This window comes from Leucopleurus acutus, assembly GCF_964270905.1.
Source record: "Leucopleurus acutus genome assembly, chromosome: 20".
Lineage (NCBI taxonomy): Eukaryota > Metazoa > Chordata > Mammalia > Artiodactyla > Delphinidae > Leucopleurus > Leucopleurus acutus.
In genome coordinates this window covers 12,315,200-12,332,753 of record NC_139162.1, presented here as the reverse complement: position 1 = coordinate 12,332,753, position 17,554 = coordinate 12,315,200, and the positions used below count along the sequence as shown (strand labels likewise).

Here is a 17,554-nt window from a genome sequence, read left to right as displayed (position 1 = left end):
CCCAGGTTCGATCCCTGGACAGGGAACTAGAACCCACATGCCGCAACTGAAGTTCCCACACACTGCAACCAAAGATCCCGCACGCTGCAATGAATATCCCGCATGCCGCAACTAAAACCCAGCACAGCCAAATAAATAAATAAATAGCACAGGGAGATCAGCTTGGTGCTTTGTGACCGCCTGGAGGGGTGGGATAGGGAGGGTGGGAGGGAGGGAGACACAAGAGGGAAGAGATATGGGAACATATGTATATGTATAACTGATTCACTTTGTTATAAAGCAGAAACTAACACACCATTGTAAAGCAATTATACTCCAATAAAGAGGTAAAAAATAATAATAATAAATAAATAAATGTTAAAAACAAACAAACAAATAATGCCAAACTTTTTTCTTAGATATATTTTCACTAGATGAAATAATTGTTGGAAACTGGAAATTATTTTTAAGAGTATCAACTTTAGGGGAAATTATATTTACAGAGAGTAAACAAGTCTAATTAATTACTGTCAAGGAAAATAAATGTGACCATCTATAAAATTGATTGGCAGGCACTTCATCTGTTCTTGTCCAGCTCTAAATTACAGATCTGCTGTTTTCATATTAAAATTTTAAATAAATGGGGAAAAAGAAATTCCGGTCATGTGGCTCTCATCTAGAACGGCCAAGAGTATTAAGCCTATAATGTTTTTCTAAACTAGTAACAAACCTATGAATCAATTAAAAAAATAATATTAAGATGAGGAAATAATATCAGAATCAAACTTCTCTCCAGGTACTTTCAATTCTCACCTGATTTCAAAGGTTTCACTGGGGCTTATACATCAAAGTTAAGGGAAGTAATAAAGGGAGAAATAGCCAGTCACAAAGCAAGGCATGAGTAAGTGAAACCAAATACTTAACTCTTACATTTTCTTGTTTCTGTTCAGCCAACCACTTCATAGTGCCCCCAACTACATTACCATATGTAACAGGACCTTTCCATATTCCCTGATCATCAATGGAACCACTATTTTCCTTGAGTTCAAATATAAATCTTCCACAATATTAAGATGGGGTGGAATGAAGACAGAGGTCTAACACCATTTAGAAAGATGCTCCTTTTTAAAAGTACTAGTTTTGAAGTTTGTGAATGTCATCTTACCTGACTTCTTCACCAGCAAAATCAAACACCTTGGTAATTTTAACTTTTTCTGTTTCTTTAGGTTTCTCTAGCTCTTCTGCTTTGACCAACAATTTACTTGAACTTGTCTCTTCAGCCTCCTCTCTTCTCTATGAAAAAAGAAGTGTAATCAGTTTCATATAAGGATGAAAACTAAAAGATCCATCCAAACATGTTGTTTCCAGCTATCCTTAAATATTTCATCTCTAAACAGTTAAATGCTTATTGAAATTTTATTTAATTAGAAAGGCTTGTGTTTCCTACCATAGGGAATGCTTTGCTTTTCACTTAGTAGAGTTACTATTAAAAGGCATCTAGTCTGATTTCTGTTGTAAGCCTCAAATCTCAGTTTCCAAATTTAAAAAATCTATCTGGGGAACTTCCGGCATTTCTGGCAAAGCATTCATCCCATTCATCTATTAACTTACTTTAACTTGTGTACGCAGAGGCACTTTTGATTTTGGTCCTACGTCATTGAGGAAGCTGGCCCATAGTTCATCTTCCTTCTTTTTCTTTGCATCCTCTGACTCAATGCCTTTTTCTGGCTCTGCAGCTCCATCTTCCTCCTCACTACTACTTCCTCCAGATTCCTCATTGGCATCCTCCTCGTCCTCTTCTTCTAATGAGAGGCCACCTTGTTTTCTCTTCCTAATCACCAACAGTCACAAGGAAAAGGAAAGACAAGACAAACAGGCAAAATAATTTCAGTTATCCCTTCCTGAATTCCAAACATAATGTTGCAAATATCCGAAAACTTTTAAATCTGGGGACTACTGGTTAACACGCCTGATAGGGGAAGTGGGAGAGGTAAGCTGAGATTTTGTGGAAGAAAAAAAGAACTGAGCTCTTACAGTTAGGATTTTCCCACAGCATTTAGAATCAAAATACAGTGTTCTACTTCTAAGTTAGGACCAGATGTTTTCACCAAGAAAATACCCAAAATCACCTCACAGAATCAATCTGTTCAGAAAGAGGGTTCTAATAACATACATATTCCTGGTATTTTTGACTTTTTAAAAGTCACTCCACGTGGGGAACAGAGATTGAAGAGAGCCTCAGATTTATTTGCACTGTTTCTTCCCAGAGTTCTGAGGGGGTGGGGAGTGGGGAATCCATGTTTCTTCCCACCTTCTGAAGACATGAAAGCTGGAATATACAAAAGTCAAGGATAAAAGAACTGGGTCCAAGACTTAAAAGAGTAAACTGCTTCTTAAGACTATTCTGACTTCAAGTGAATCACCTAATTCTCAAAATTCTCTTTCTACAATCTGATTTTTGCTTCAATGTCCAGGAAGACAGAAACATCAATCAAAGAGAATAAAAGACTTGTATTGAAAGACTCCCTTTTTGAGTTAAATAACTTGTCAGAATTTTCATAATTTTTGGTGGGAGTGCAATTCAGTACCAGGCTTATAGAAGGTAATTTGTCTATACCTATAAATTTTTTTTTTCTTACTACATATAACACTGGGTCAAACAATTCTACTCCTACAGATCTAATTTACAAATATACATGTGTACAAAGACACATAAGAAGAATATTCACTGCAGTCTTATTTGATGTAGTAAGGATGAGGACAATCTAAAGGTCTCTCAATAAAGGAATGTTTAAATAAAGTAAGGTCTGTCCAGTAACGTAACACTATGCTGAAAAGAAAAAGGTATAGCTAAATATACTGCCATAGTATCATCTCCAAGATGTGAAATAAGGAAAGTGAGAAATGATATGCAGAGTATGCTACTATTCATTTTTTTTTTTTTAAGAGTAGGGAATTCCCTGGCGGTCCAGTTGTTAGGACTTCCCATGCTTCCACTGCAGGGGGCGTGGGTTCGATCCCTGGTCAGGGAAGTAAGATCCCGCGAGCCTCATGGCCAAAAAAAGAAAAACTAGGAAATACATATATACATGATCGTACATACACAGAATTATCTCTGGTAACATAATTCTTCTGAGACAAAGCAACAAGGGCTAGAGATGGGGTACATATTTTTTGTAGCAATTGCTTTTTTCTTTTCTTTTGGCCGAACCAGGCAGCTTGTGGTATCTTAGTTCCCTGACCAGGGATTGAACCCAGGCCCTGGCATATGGAAAGGCAGAGTTCTAACCCCTGGACTGCCAGGGAATTCCCGGGTTTTCAATTTTAAACCAGGTGCACATATTACCTATTAACTTTTTAAAATTAAAGCTCAAAAAATTTTAAAGCTTGCCAGAGAATAAGAATTTAATCCTAAAATGTCACCAAATATTTCCCTCAATGAGAAAAAGGTTAGAAACCATGGCAGTAAGAAATCTATCATGAGACCAATCCCAGCAATCTGGAAGGTTATGACAACAGCCCCTGACTTCTAAGGGCCTTGAGGGCAGCATCACCTGGCCGGAATGCTCTGAGACTTTCTTTTTCTCTCTTTGGTTTTCTGTGTCTGCTCTTCACCATCCACTTCATCTTCCTTCACTAATTCATTTACATCATCTTCACTATACTCTCCACCTGAAATCACATAACAGGGTTGGTCAGACAGACAGGAATAAAGGTTTTCACATCAAGATGAGACATTTTCATTAAGAAAAAAATGTAGTACTTTCCAGACTAAAATATCATTTCCTGAGGGACGTCTTCCCTATTCCTGAAGACCAGGCTAAGTTCCCCTATTCTAGGCCTCCAGGGCAGTCCATATTTCCCTCCTTAACGCACCCCACTTATATTTAATGCTTGCAATTTCTGCTTTGCTCCACACACCATGAAAACTCATGAAAATTGCTATCTGTAAGGGTCAAGGCAGAAGACAGTGGGGTAAGCAGGGGCAGCAGAAGCAAGAGTTCTCAGTGTTTATTGCTCCGCAGAATTCTAAAAATCCCTTAAACTGAGCAAAGTTTAAATAAACAAACATAACCAAACTGATAACACAAGCCACAAAGAAAGGATTTACTCCAAGGACTATTTATTTATTTATTTTTAATGAATTTATTTATTTAATTTATTTATTTTAGGCTGTGTTGGGTCTTCGTTGCTATGTGCAGGCTTTCTCTAGTTGCAGTGAGCGGGGGCTACGCTTCGTTGCGGTGCTCAGGCTTCTCATCGCGGTGGCTTCTCTTGTTGCAGAGCACGGGCTCTAGCCATGCAGGCTTCAGTAGTTGCAGCTTGCAGGCTCAGTAGTTGTGGCTCACAGGCTCTAGAGCACAGGCTCAGTAGTTGTGGCACATGGGCTTGGTTGCTCTGTGGCATGTGGGATCTTCCCAGACCAGGGATTGAACCCGTGTCCCCTGCATTGGCAGGCAGATTCTCAACCACTGCGCCACCAGGGAAGCCCCTCCAAGAACTTTAGAAACAGTATTTTGACTGTTCATCCTTAGCAAGATGCATTCTAAAGACCAAAAAAGTTCTATTCCTAGTATTAACATTGGTGTTGGTATTTTGAAACTGTTCCTTTTATTATAGATAAAAGAAAGTTAAGTAGTTATATGAATCTTGTTAGGAATCCAGAACTTCAGAGTAAGAAATGACACACAATTATAAAACCAAAGAAATTAAGAAATTAAGTGAAAACGAATGTTAAAACTGAACTTAAAATTCAGAACTCTTAACTCTTTTTAAGATAAATATTTTCTAGCTCTGTTCACTTAAATGGCATAGAAGCAATGCCACTCTAGTAGCAACGAGCATTTCTTTAAAGTTCAGATTGTATTCTTTGATATGACTCAAAACAAAAATGGCTCCCTGAAAAGGCCAGCTAATTTCAGGTCTGAGGGAAGGAAAGCACAAGGTGAAATGGGGACATTTTGCTGTGCCAGAAAGCAAGGTAGTTATTTAAGAATAATGGGTCACGTTAAAAGGATATAAGATCCAGCTTGAAAGAACTTTTAGTGGCCAAAAGTGATGACCTGACCATTAAAATGAGTAACTGTTAGACTGAAACACACTGAATCAATAAAAAACTGTGACACCTTTATGATATATTTTTTTAAAAGACAGAAAAAATTATTTGTACCAGGGCTTCCTTGGTGGCACAGTGGTTAAGAATCCGCCTGCCAATGCAGGGAACACGGGTTCGAGCCCTGGACCAGGAAGATCCCACATGCCGCGGAGCAACTAAGCCCGCGCACCACAACTACTGAGCCTGCGCTCTACAGCCCACGAGCCACAACTACTGAGCCCATGTGCCACAACTACTGAAGCCCGTGCGCCTAGAGCCCGTGCTCCTCAACAAGAGAAGCCACCACAATGAGAAGCCTGCACACGTCAGTGAAGAATAGCCCCCGCTGGACGCAACTAGAGAAAGCCCATGCGCAGCAACGAAGACCCAACACAGCCAAAAATAAATTAATTAATTAATTTAAAAAATTATTTGCACCATTTTAGGTTACTATTAAGAATACTCCCTATTTTGAAAATTGGAAATTAAGGGAAATGAATTAAACATTTATCCTGCCCCACTGATGAGGAAGAGCTACACTTTCAGAAGAACATCAACCAATAAATGTAGAAGAACCACAAAATTAGAAAACCATCACTCTCACACTCTAATGATAGTAGTAATTTAGGCAAGGATTATCAAGTAATGTTAAAAAACAATTTAAGTTTTAACGATTAAGTATACTGCCACACAGGATACTTTCCAATTCTAAGAGAAAAAATAATTACACAATAGAAGGACCAAACTCTCATCATTCTGATCCAGAAGTCACAACCATGGGAATTAACCAGGTATTTTGTGTTTTCTGATGTTATGCATTATGAAACACTCAAGTCATCTATAATTTATTTTAGCTAAAATTATTTCATTTGAATCCACCAAGCATTTAGATCTAACTTCCAATTTAATGAAAATTCAAGGGACGAAGGAACAACCTAATACCATGAGGGAGCAACCAAACAAAATCAGAAGGTGAGACATTCTGCAGGACATACAGCCTGATCTCCTAAGCCAATCTAAGTCACAGAAACAGGAGTGTGCTAGATTTAAACAGATTTAAGGGATAGAACAACTGGATGATACATGTAGTCCTGAACTCAACGGTGATTTAAACAAAAAAGCTAAAGCCATTTTTGAGTCAACAAGGAAAACTTGAATATGGTTTGTATATTAGATGAGCTGAAAGTTTACTGAAATGGACAGGGACAGAATGTTCACTGAAAAGAGCAGGTTACAAAGTAACATGAAAAAACTATGATTTCTGGTTGGGGAAAAATACAAATAACTACACTCGGGTATAGAAAAAAGATCAGAGTGGGTTTCACTAAGGGACCAAAACTGATAATCTCTGGGTGGTAGGAATGGAATGATTCTGATTTTTTATGTTTAATTGCCTGCATTTTCTAATTTTCTACAAAGTTCATGCACTGCTTTTGTAATAATATATAGCTATTTTTCTTCATAAAAATGGGTGAATGTTGTAAACAGTTCAGACAAAGAGATGCATATGGCTCTGGATCTTAAACATGAAAAAAGATGCTCAATCTCACTGATAAGAAAAAAGCAAATTTTAAATTACACAAACAACCACAAAAATCATGCAGTTACTCTAAGAGTAAGAAACAGAGTAACAACCCTATAGACAAAAAAAGCACAAAATGAACAAATCTTTCTTTAATTGAAACTCCAAAGACTCAGAGCTTCCATCACCTTTTCAGTCCCCCATGCTTAATTTAAATATGAGTCAGACAACTAAGAATCACCAAAAAAATCTGAGAAAGTGTCTAATATAATAATGCCCAACACAAATGTACAGGGTGAATAAAAATCACCTTAGCGGAAAGAGATTGTTTCCTCATTCTATCAGGCTAGCATTATTTGATACCAAAGCCAGGCAAGGAAATTACAAGAAAACTACAGACCAACATCCCTCATAAACAGATGCAAAACTCCTCAACAAAATTCAGTAATGTAGAAGAAGAATAATACATCAGGACCAAGTAAGTTTTATTCCAGAAATAAAAGGCTGTTCAAAAATTTTAAATCAATCACTGTAATTCATCACATTAACAGATAAAAGAAGAAAAACCACACAATCAACAGATGGAGAAAAAGCATTTGACAAAATTCACCTCTCAGCAGATTAAGAATAGAGGGAATTTCTTTAACCTAGTAAAACACATTAGGGGCAGTATATGCAGACTGCCAGGATTCAAATCCCAGCCCAGCTACTATCTAGCTGAGTGACTTTGGGTTCCTCAGTTTCTTCATGTGTGAAATGGAGAGCACAACAGCACATACTTGATAATGTTATGTGATTGAGTTAGTAATGAGTTAGACAATGTAAAGTGCTTAAAACACACACAAAAGGCATCTATGAAAAACCTATAGCTAACATTACACCAAATGGTGAAACAGTGATGCTTTCTCCTTAAGACTGGGAACAAGGAAAGGATATCCACTCTCACCAGTCCTATTCAATATTACATTGGAAGTCTATACTAAGTACAATAAGGCAAGCAAAAGAAATAAAAGGTATGCCTATTGGAAAAGAGGAAATAAAACTGTTTCTATACACAGACAATATGATCTAATTTGGGGGGGAGGGGAGGGTAAAGGTGGCCTTGGAACTGTTAACTTTAGCGGCAGTTACATAACTCTAAGCATTTGTCAAAAATTCATAGAACAGTATAATGAAGAATGAATTTTACCATGCATAAGTTAAAAGTAAAAAAATTTAAAGCATTATTATTATTATTATTTGATAGGTAAGAAGTGGATTTATTTAGAGAGATACACATTCCATAGGAAGAATGCGGACCGTCTCTAAAGGCAAGAGCGGTCCCAGGGCATGGCGTCGTCTTGGAAAGTGAGAGCAGTCATGGGAGAAACACGCTCCACAGAGTGTGGGCCAGCTGAGAAGGGAAGAGGCCTTAAAGCATTAATAATATCCACAGAGCAATAAGATACTGCACACATGAAACAAGAACATGATGCTATTTAAAATTTGTGAAAAAACAAAAAAGTTATTCAAAATTAAAAACATCCAAGGGCCAGATTCAACACTGATACAAGAAAACAAAGCACATGCTGCCCAGTGGCTTCTGGAAGTTCCTGGTCCACTAGGTCAAAGAGCTTGAAGTGCTGCTGATGGGCAACAAATCCTACGGTGCTGAGACTACTCCCAGTATCTCCTCCAAGAACCCCAAAGTCACTGTGGAAAGAGCCGCCCACCTGGCCATCTGAGTCACCAATCCCAATGCCAGGCTGCACAGCAAAGAAAATGAACAGACAGCTCGTGTACACACTGCACTTGTGTTAATAAAAGCCATAAAACTCTGGGAAAAATATGTAAAGACAAAAAAAACTCAACAGAAGAGTTGGATGGTAAAATACTGAAATATTCCCATAAAGTGAAAAAGAAATCAAAGGGTTAGAAAATAGAGAATAAAAATAGAGGAAGGGACTTCCCTGGTGGTCCAGTGGCTAAGACTCCCCACTCCCAATGGAGGGGGCCTGGGTTCGATCCCTGGTCAGGGAACTAAATCACACATGCCGCAACTAAAGACTCCGCATGCTGCAACTGAAAGATTCCACGTGCCACAACTAAAAGATCCCACACCCAGAGACGAAGATCCCATGTGCTGTAGCTAAGACCCGGCGCATCTAAATAAATACATACTTCATACATACATAAATAAATAAAAAAATTTTTAAAGTTTATCAAAAAAAAATACAGGAAAATAGAACCAGTCCATAAGGTCTAACATAAGATTCAACACATAAATAATGATGATTCCAAAAAAATAAAATGGAGAAAACTGTCCCCCCCAAATTTAAAAAGTTCCAGAAGTGACTTCCCTGGTGGCGCAGTGGTTGAGAATCTGCCTGCCAACGCAGGGGACACAGGTGCGATCCCTGGCCTCGGAAGATCCCACATGCCGCGGAGCAACTAAGCCGGGGTGCCACAACTACTGAGCCTGCGCTCTAGAGCCCTCAAGCCACAACTATTGAGCCCATATGCCGCAACTACTGAAGCCTGCGTGCTCTAGGGCCTGTGCTCCGCAACAAAGAGTAGCACCCGCGAGGCAACAAAGACCCAACGCAGCCAAAAAAAAAAAAAAAAGTTCCAGAAGGCCCAGCAGAATGGATGAAAACAGACTCATACCAAGGTACAGTATATCACTGTGAAATACCAGAAAATATCAGAAACAAAGAGACGATTCTATCAACTTCCAGAGACAAATTTTATATAAATGAGGAAAAATTACCGACAAGAGACTTTTTAATAAAAACACTGGAAACTTAGAAAATAATGGAGGAATATCTTTAAAATTCAGATAGAAAATTATTATTATAGAATGCAGAATTACTATTACAGAACACAGAATTCTATACCAAATTAGTAATCATGCCTGAGGGTCAATATTTCACTATTTTTAGATAGTCGAGGTCTCAAAAAAAAATGTTTCTAAAAAAATGCATCTTTCCTCAAGAAGTTACTTGAGGATTTATTATCATTTTGGTGAAACACACCAAGAAAGAAGACATCATGGGACCCAAGGAACAGGGAATCCAAGAGAAAATGGAGGTAAAAGGAACATCCAGAGTGGTGGTGATGATGGAAAATCTTAGGTTTCAAAGTGGTAAAACCAAGACAAATTGGAGCAGGTCAGACGGCAAAGATGGACTTCAAAAAGTGAAAGATTATCTAATGAATCTAAATATCTTGGGAGATGATTCAGACAATTTTGAAAGTTCCGGATCAAATCAGTAGTAAGTACATAGACTAAGCAACAACAACAAAATGGCAATTATTAACTCCAGAGAAAACTAGTGCAGGAAAAGCAATAACTAACTGTATATACCACATGGTCAGGCCTGAACAAGATGTCCACAAAGTAATTACAAAAAAAGGAAACAATACCAGTCTAACCCAAATTTCACATAGGAACATTGGCAGGCTGGGGAGTTGGGGAGGGTCTGAAGGTGAAACGGTGAGACTAAAGAGGGTGTTAAAATAACACCTAACATGGATGGGTTAAGTCAACAGACAATGGAAGTACCAAATTTTAAACGTAGAAAGCAGTTTCATGGGCTTCCTTGGTGGCGCAGTGGTTGAGAATCTGCCTGCCAATGCAGGGGACACGGGTTCGAGCCCTGGTCTGGGAAGATCCCACGTGCTGCGGAGCAACTAGGCCCGTGAGCCACAACTACTGAGCCTGCACGTCTGGAGCCTGTGCTCCGCAACAAGAGAGGCCGCGATAGTGAGAGGCCCGCGCATCGCGATGAAGAGTGGCCCCCGCTTGCCGCAACCAGAGAAAGCCCTCGCACAGAATCGAAGACGGAACACAGCCAAAAATAAATAAATTAAAAAAAAAAAAAAAAGAAAGAAAGCAGTTTCTTCTTGGGAGGATTGACAGGTATGAGGGGTGATGGAAACGGTTGTTTCAAAAATAAGCCTTCCAAAAATATTTGACTATTTTGAAACAGGCGCATGCATAACTCTGATTAAAATGAAAACTAGTTTTCAAAAGATCACACTGGCCGATACCGAAGACCAACGTTGGTGGACGCGAATGGAACCCAGGAAACCAACTGGGAAGCTATGGCGAGTCTTGGTGTTAATGGTAGTTCAGTAAGCGCAAGATTGGTGAGGAACTGATCAGAAATTAACCTTCTACGCAGACGCAAACAGAACTTAATGATTGGTTAGACCAAAACAGTGAGAATAAGGACAACTCCCAAGGTTTTGTTTTGTTTTTAACCTGAACTACTGTACGGGCAGATACTTCTAATGAGATGGGGAAGCCTGCGGAAGGTGCAGGAGGGCGGAAGGGGTAGGTTTGGGTGACATTTACTTTGACCCGGTTCGGTTTTAGAAGCCTATACAAAAACAAAAAATCCAAAGTCTGATCAGAGAGCAATGGGTATAGACGTTGCAAAGAGGCAAAGGGCATAATTATGTGAACTTTTTAACAACCAGATCCCTTTTGAGAACAGCAAGTGAAGAGACCTATCTGGAACGTGATGCTAGCTAGCAATTCTCTGGGGACGGAAGGCCTGGCGATAAGACTGCCTTTCAGAAGATTTCAGGGCTGGTAAGGGTACGCGATGACCGACCACCGCCAGCTTCACCAGAGGCAGAGCGGAGTTCACGTGCCGGTTCCCGCGCTCCGAGAGGCGGCGGTGGCCGCCGAAGCCAGGCCGTAAGGAGCAGCTGCGCGAGACGTCCCCGTGCACACTTCCTGGGCCACGGGGCCCGCACGGTGCAAGCAGGCGGGCGAGGGCGCGGGGCAGGGACGCTTGAGACCCGCGCCACGCGGCCACTGAGCCACCGGGCCCACGAACGCCGGGCAAAGCGCGCCTCACGTGAGGCGCGGGGCGGGGCAAACCGCCCCTCGCCTCAGGTGGAATCGCTCACCAGATGGCACGTAGTCTTCGTCCTCCTCCGAGGTGGAGAAGTCTTCGGAATCGAATTCCTCCATGTCGCTGCCGCGCGGGGCGAATACAGCCGCAGCAGCTACCCCCAACGGCAAAGCTCTAGGGAGAGACCATAGATAGAGCTGCTGCAGGTGCGGCGGTAGCTCGGGCGGCCCCCGCAGCTTGTGCACAGGCGCAAAGAGTGCTACGTGATCCAAATGCGACACTTCCGGGCCAAAGCCCCGGGCTTGACGCTGCTGTGGCAGTTGGCGGAACACGGGCTCCGTGCTGAAGCGGTGCATGCTGGAACTTGTAGTCCCCAATGCTACCAGACGCTTTGATTTAGTAAATATGCTTAAACGAAATTTGTTTTGTCCACGGGAATACAGGTGACCTTCGTTATTCACAGGTTGGTATTTTTGTATTCGCTTACTTGTTAAAATTTACTGTCACCCCAGAAATCAATATTCGCGATGCTTTCTGGGGTTATTCGCGGACATGCGCAGAGAGTGAAAGTTTTGAGTCAACCGGTGGTGACTTGTACCGACGTTGGAGGCAGATGATCCGCTATCTTGCTTCGGCTCTCGTACTCTAAATAAGTGTCCTCTTCGCAATCTGCTTAGTGCCGCGTTTTTTTGCATTTTTTGCGCTTTTTGTTGGTGATTTCGCTGTTTAAAATGACCCCTGAGCGTAGTGCTGCGGTGCTGCCTAGTGTTCCTAAGCGCAAGAAGGCTGTGATGTGCCTTATGGAGAAAATACGTGTGTTAGATAAGCTTCGTTCAGGCATGAGTTGTAGTGCTGTTGGCCGTGAGTTCAACGTTAATGAGTCAACAATCCGGTACATCAAGAAAAAGGAAAAGGAAATTCGCCGATCTGTACGTGAGGCTGCTCCGGAAAGTGCTAAAGTGACATCTATAGTGCGTGAGGAAGCTATGGAAAAGATGGAAAAGCGGCTCAATTTGTGGATTCATGAGATGACAACCGATAAAAAAGGTGTGGTGGACAGCATTGTTGTGAGGCTGAAAGCCAAAGAAATTTACGGTCACGTCACCCAGGGTCAGAAAAACGTGAAACCCTTCTCGGCCAGCGCTGGCTGGCTTGCACGTTTCAAAAGGCGATATGGTGTGAGTAATGTTAAGCTTGCAGGTGAGGCAAGTTCTGCAGATCAGGAGGCTGCGGAAGAATTTAAAAAATACCTGCTAAGTGTTATTCAGGAAAAGGGGTACGTGGAAGAGCAGGTTTTCAACGCTGATGAGACTGGCCTATTTTACAAAGACGTTGGCAAAAGAACCTATATAACGCAAATGGCCTCCAAAGCCCCTAGCTTTAAATCATTCCAGGATTATGCAACCCTGCTTTTGTGCGCCAATGCCAAGGGCGACTTTAAGTGCAAACCCCTAATGGTGTACAGAGCTCCAAGTTCACAAGCACTTAAAGGGAAAAGCGTGAATCATATGCCGGTCCATTGGAGGTGGAACAAAAAAGCATGGATGACTTCTGATTGGTTCCACAGCTGCTTCATACCAGAAGTTGAATACTATCTCCAGGGCAGAAACCTTGCCTTCAAGATTTTGTTAATTTTGGATAATGCCCCAGTCCATTGCTGTGAAGAACTCAAAAATGCCCACCCCAACGTAGAAGTTCTTTTCATGCCCCCGAATACTACGTCTCTCATCCAACCCCTGGATCAGGGCATAATAAAAGCCTTCAAGGCGCACTATACTAGGGAGCTTTATAGCAAGGCTTTTGAGGCTCTCAAAGCCAACAAGGAAACTACCATGATGGACTATTGGAAGTCAGTCACTATACGCAACGTTATTGATTATGTTGGCACAGCATGGGACAACATCAAGCAGGCTACTATCAATAATTGTTGGAAAAATGTTTGGCCGGACTGCGTAGAAAATTTTGAAGGCTTTGAAGGTGTTACAGAAAGTATAAAGAACAGTGTCAAAAACATAATGCATATCGCATGGCAAATAAGTGGAGAAGGCTTTGATGACATGACAGAAGAAGACGTGGAGGAAATTTTGGCAGAGAAGGCAGTAGAACCCACCAACGAAGACTTGGACGAGATGGCAAAACAAGGCGTTGGAGTCACTGATGATGAAGATGGTGATGAAAGTCAGCCTAAGAGTCCAGGAATTGTCCCTCTTACAGCGGCCAAAATATCAGAATGGAACTCTGCCTTGGAAACAATTTTCAGTGACATGGAAGAGTGTGACCCTATGCTTGATCGCAGCCTCAAATTTAAGCGCTTAGCCTCCTGTGCATTTGCCCCCTATGCCGAGATGCTTAAAGATTTGAGGCAAAAAGCCAGGCAGACGGGGTTGACCCAATTTTTGGAGCCAGTTTGGGAGGGAAAATAGCCGACTCCATCAACAAGTGGTGAGAGCCAAACCTCTGAGGTTGAACTGATGGATGTCAACCTGCCACCCTCTTCCTCTTCTGCAGAATGAGTTCCACCAACCTCTCCCTTGCTTTTTGTGGGGCAAGCCAAGGTCGAGAGGTTTAACCACACTGTGCACTGTGCCGTCATGCAGCCTGCAGCTCTATCAACAGTAAGATTTTAGTTAACGTTTTTATAAAACTTTAAACGCTTCATCTTTCATTTTTTCAGGACTTTATTTGCATTACTGCACACTATATAGTATGTGTTTACAGTACTGTATGCATTTACTGTACATGAGTACCATATGTGTAGTGTGTGTGTGTGTGTGTATGACTGAGGGGGAAAGTTAAAGTAGTACAATCTGTTTTGTACATTACACAAACATGCTGTCATTGAAATAATTGTTTCATTATAAACACTGCGTATCATTATTTGTAAGAAAGAGATATTAAATTCAGTGTCTTTGAACAGAAACACACATAAAGCAAGGTTATGTACTGATCAGTTGACGAAAATGGTACAACCAGAGACCCACAGGAACTCAGCCCTGTATTTCTGCTAATTGAGTGTGCACGGTGACCTTACAGTTGTAAGTACTGCAAACGACAAGGATCAGCTCTATTCTAGAATTCAGATATCATCCACACCAGTCCTTCCTTCAAGTCAAGTTAATCCATATGGAAATACAACCATATATAATCCTTGTCATTTGGTCAGATTAAAAAATTTTAATTATAATCCAACTCTGAGAGGCAGTAATCAGATGCAAATGAGATATCATTGACTAACATCCTATTTGTTCAGGTTTGGGTTTTTTCAGCTGATAATTGCTCCCTGTTGATACTCTGGACTAGGGTCTGTGTCACCCAGTCTAGTGTTATCTAAATCAAGGAATAGATGAAACACATCTGTGATTAAAAGGACATTATGGTGGCTTTATGCCAACAAGCTTTTTAAAACAGCCTGATTGCAACATAGTTCCCACACCACAAAATTTACTCATTTAAAGTGCATAGTTCAATCATTTTAGTATATTCACAGATGTGCGCAACCGTCACCACAGTCAATTTTGGAAGATTTTCATCACCCCAGGAAGGAACCTCTGACCAATTAGCAGTCACTCCCCATTTCTCCCCAATCCCCAGCTTTAGGCTAATCTTTCTGTCGCTCTATATTTTCTTATTCCAGACATTTCATATAAATGGAATTATACAAGATGTGGTCTTTTGTGACTGTCTTCTTTCACTTAGCACATTTCCAAAGTTCATTCGTCTTAGGTATATACCTGTGGAACTGCTGGACCACATAGTAACTCTGTGCTTTACCTTTCAAGAAACTGTCAAACTGTTTCCCCAAGCAACCATTTTATACTCTCACCAGCAATTTCTGAAGTCTCCAATTTCTCCACACCCTTGCCAACACTCTATCTTTTTGATTATAACCATACTAGTGGGTGTGAAATGACATTTCATTATAGTTTTGATTTGCACGTCCCTGATGACTAATGATGTTAAGCATCTATTCATGTCTTTATTGGTCATGGTATATGTTGTTTTGGAAAAATGTCTACTCAAATCCTTTGCCCATTTTTTTAAAGACTTTTTTGATGTGGACCATTTTTAAAGTCTTTATTGACTTTGTTACAATATTGCTTCTGTTTTATGTTTTGGTTTTTTGGCAGCGAGGCATGTGGGATCTTAGCTCCCCGACCAGGGATTGAACGCACGCCCACTGCATTGGAAGTGCAGAATCTTAGCCACTGGATCACCAAGGAAGTCCCCCTCTGCCCATTTTTAAATTGGGTTGTCTTTCTATTATTGAGTTGTAAGAGAGAGTTCTTTATATATTATAAACGCAAGTCTCTTATAAAGTGTATGATTTGAAAATATTTCCTCCTGTGGGTGTCTTTTCACTTTCTTGATGGCATCATTTGAAGCATAAAATTTTTTAATTTTGATGAAGTCCAGTTTATCTAGTTTTAGTCTAATGTCCCTCTTGCTTTGGGGGTTGTATCTAAGAAGGCTTTGCCTAACCCAAGATCACAAAATTTACTCCTGTGTTCTTCTAAGAGTTTTATAGTTTTAGTTCTTACATTTAGGTCTATGACCCATTTCAGTAAATCTTTCTTATGTGAGAATAACAGAAAAATAGATGTGAAATTAGGACCCAGTATTTGGGACTTCACCATTCTCAGCCTCGTTTTCCTTGGACAGCATAAATAAACCCTACAGTGACAAACTGGGATGTCGCCTTTTGCCCCATCCCTGGGGTCTGAGCCTGGGGAAAAGGATACCCCAGAGTTCTTCAGCAGACTTTCTCCTCCATTACCCTACTTCTCCCACTCTCCTCTTTACAGATTACTAGCACTCCATACATTTGTTCAAATTTACAAAGTTTCTGACCACTTTATGGGTAACCAGGGAACTATTTTCTGTTGTGTCAAATAGTTTAGTAAAGAGGTCAAAAAATTGGTTAGCAGGCCAAATCCAGCATAAAGACATGCATTGTTCGATCTGAAAAGCATTTTACATGAAGTTAAATTAGCGGCCAGCTGTGATATTACGATTTCGCAGAAATATACATTTCATATACATTTTGGTCATTCAGATGACCAAAATGTGTTTCTCATATATATTTGGCCTTCATCCACAGTTCCTGGCTCACAGCTCCCAAAACCCCTGGAATTTCCTAAGTGTTGAGAGTGGTAAAGGTGTCTTGTGTTGTATGCATGACTTTTAGAAGCACCTAAGGATGGGGCTGGTTGCCAGGACAACTTACCGTGTGATTAGAGGATTGGAATTTTCAGTCCCCACATCCCCACACAGCCCTCCCCTGCCCCACCTCTGGGGAGAGGGGGGAGGGGCAACAAGTTGAATCAGTTCCCAATGGCCAGTGATTTAACGAATCATGCATATGTGATGAAGTCTCCATAAAACCCCAAAAGGACAGGGTTGAGAGCTTCCCAGTTAGTGAACACGTGGAAATTCGGGGAGAGTGGCACCCTTGGAGGGGGCATGGAAGCTCCACTCACCTTTCTCGTACCTTGCCCTGTGCATCTCTTCCATCCGGCTGTTCCTGAGTTACATCCTCATGATAAACCAGTGATCTAGTATGTAAAATGTTTGAGTTCTGTAAGCCACTTTAACAAATTAATTGAACCCAATTTATAGCCAGTCGGTGAGAAGCACAGGTAACAGCCTGGACTTGCAACTGGCATCTCGAATCAGGGGGTGCAGTGGGAGTCGGTCTTGTAGGATTGAGCCCTTAACCTGTAGAATCTGGTGCTATCTCTGGGTAGTGTCAGAATTGAGTTGAATTGTTGGACACACTGCTGGTGTCCAAGAATTGTTTGTTGGTTTGGGGAACTCCCAATATACCAGCACTTAAAAATTAAGAGATTTCAAATAATCTAATTTCCAATTTCCTTTGAAAAACTGGAGAATCTGGCAACACTGGGCACATAATCCCACAAAATATCAATAGAAATAGGCTGGAACTGAGCAATGCCTTTAGACAAATCTCTCTAGCTGGCCACAGTACAAATCCCAACTCCCTACAAGTTTCCTGGTTCACTATTACCGTGTTGTCTTGGTAATAATTTATGGGGTCCTTCCTGCCAAACTCAGCATATTTAGCCCCTCATCCACCATAGTCTCTTTCCACTG

The 17,554-nt window shown here is 40.9% G+C and overlaps 2 protein-coding genes across 4 annotated transcripts in view; one reads left to right on the top strand and one right to left on the bottom strand.

The window, feature by feature from the left end:
- CFDP1 (craniofacial development protein 1) overlaps positions 1 to 11,697 on the bottom strand; it is a 135,812-nt gene extending 124,115 nt beyond the window's left edge. For 2 of the 3 annotated variants that reach the window (XM_082863225.1, XM_082863226.1), the window contains exons 1-4: positions 11,499 to 11,682; positions 3,534 to 3,651; positions 1,591 to 1,810; positions 1,145 to 1,272 (exon numbers count right to left, since the gene is read on the bottom strand). In XM_082863225.1, coding sequence (XP_082719351.1) covers positions 1,145 to 1,272; positions 1,591 to 1,810; positions 3,534 to 3,651; positions 11,499 to 11,562 — 530 coding nt within the window. In that variant the 5' untranslated portion in view covers positions 11,563 to 11,682. Of the gene's footprint in view, positions 1 to 1,144; positions 1,273 to 1,590; positions 1,811 to 3,533; positions 3,652 to 11,498 lie in introns of all 3 variants that reach the window. The other variant, XM_082863227.1, reaches the window with a different exon arrangement.
- A 585-nt stretch (positions 11,698 to 12,282) lies between these two features.
- LOC309977106 (tigger transposable element-derived protein 1) lies at positions 12,283 to 13,866 on the top strand (the record flags this gene model as incomplete). Its single annotated transcript, XM_082863034.1, has 1 exon — positions 12,283 to 13,866. One exon carries the CDS (start codon positions 12,283 to 12,285, stop codon positions 13,864 to 13,866), a length of 1,584 nt encoding a protein of 527 aa, XP_082719160.1.
- Positions 13,867 to 17,554: the final 3,688 nt, after the last annotated feature.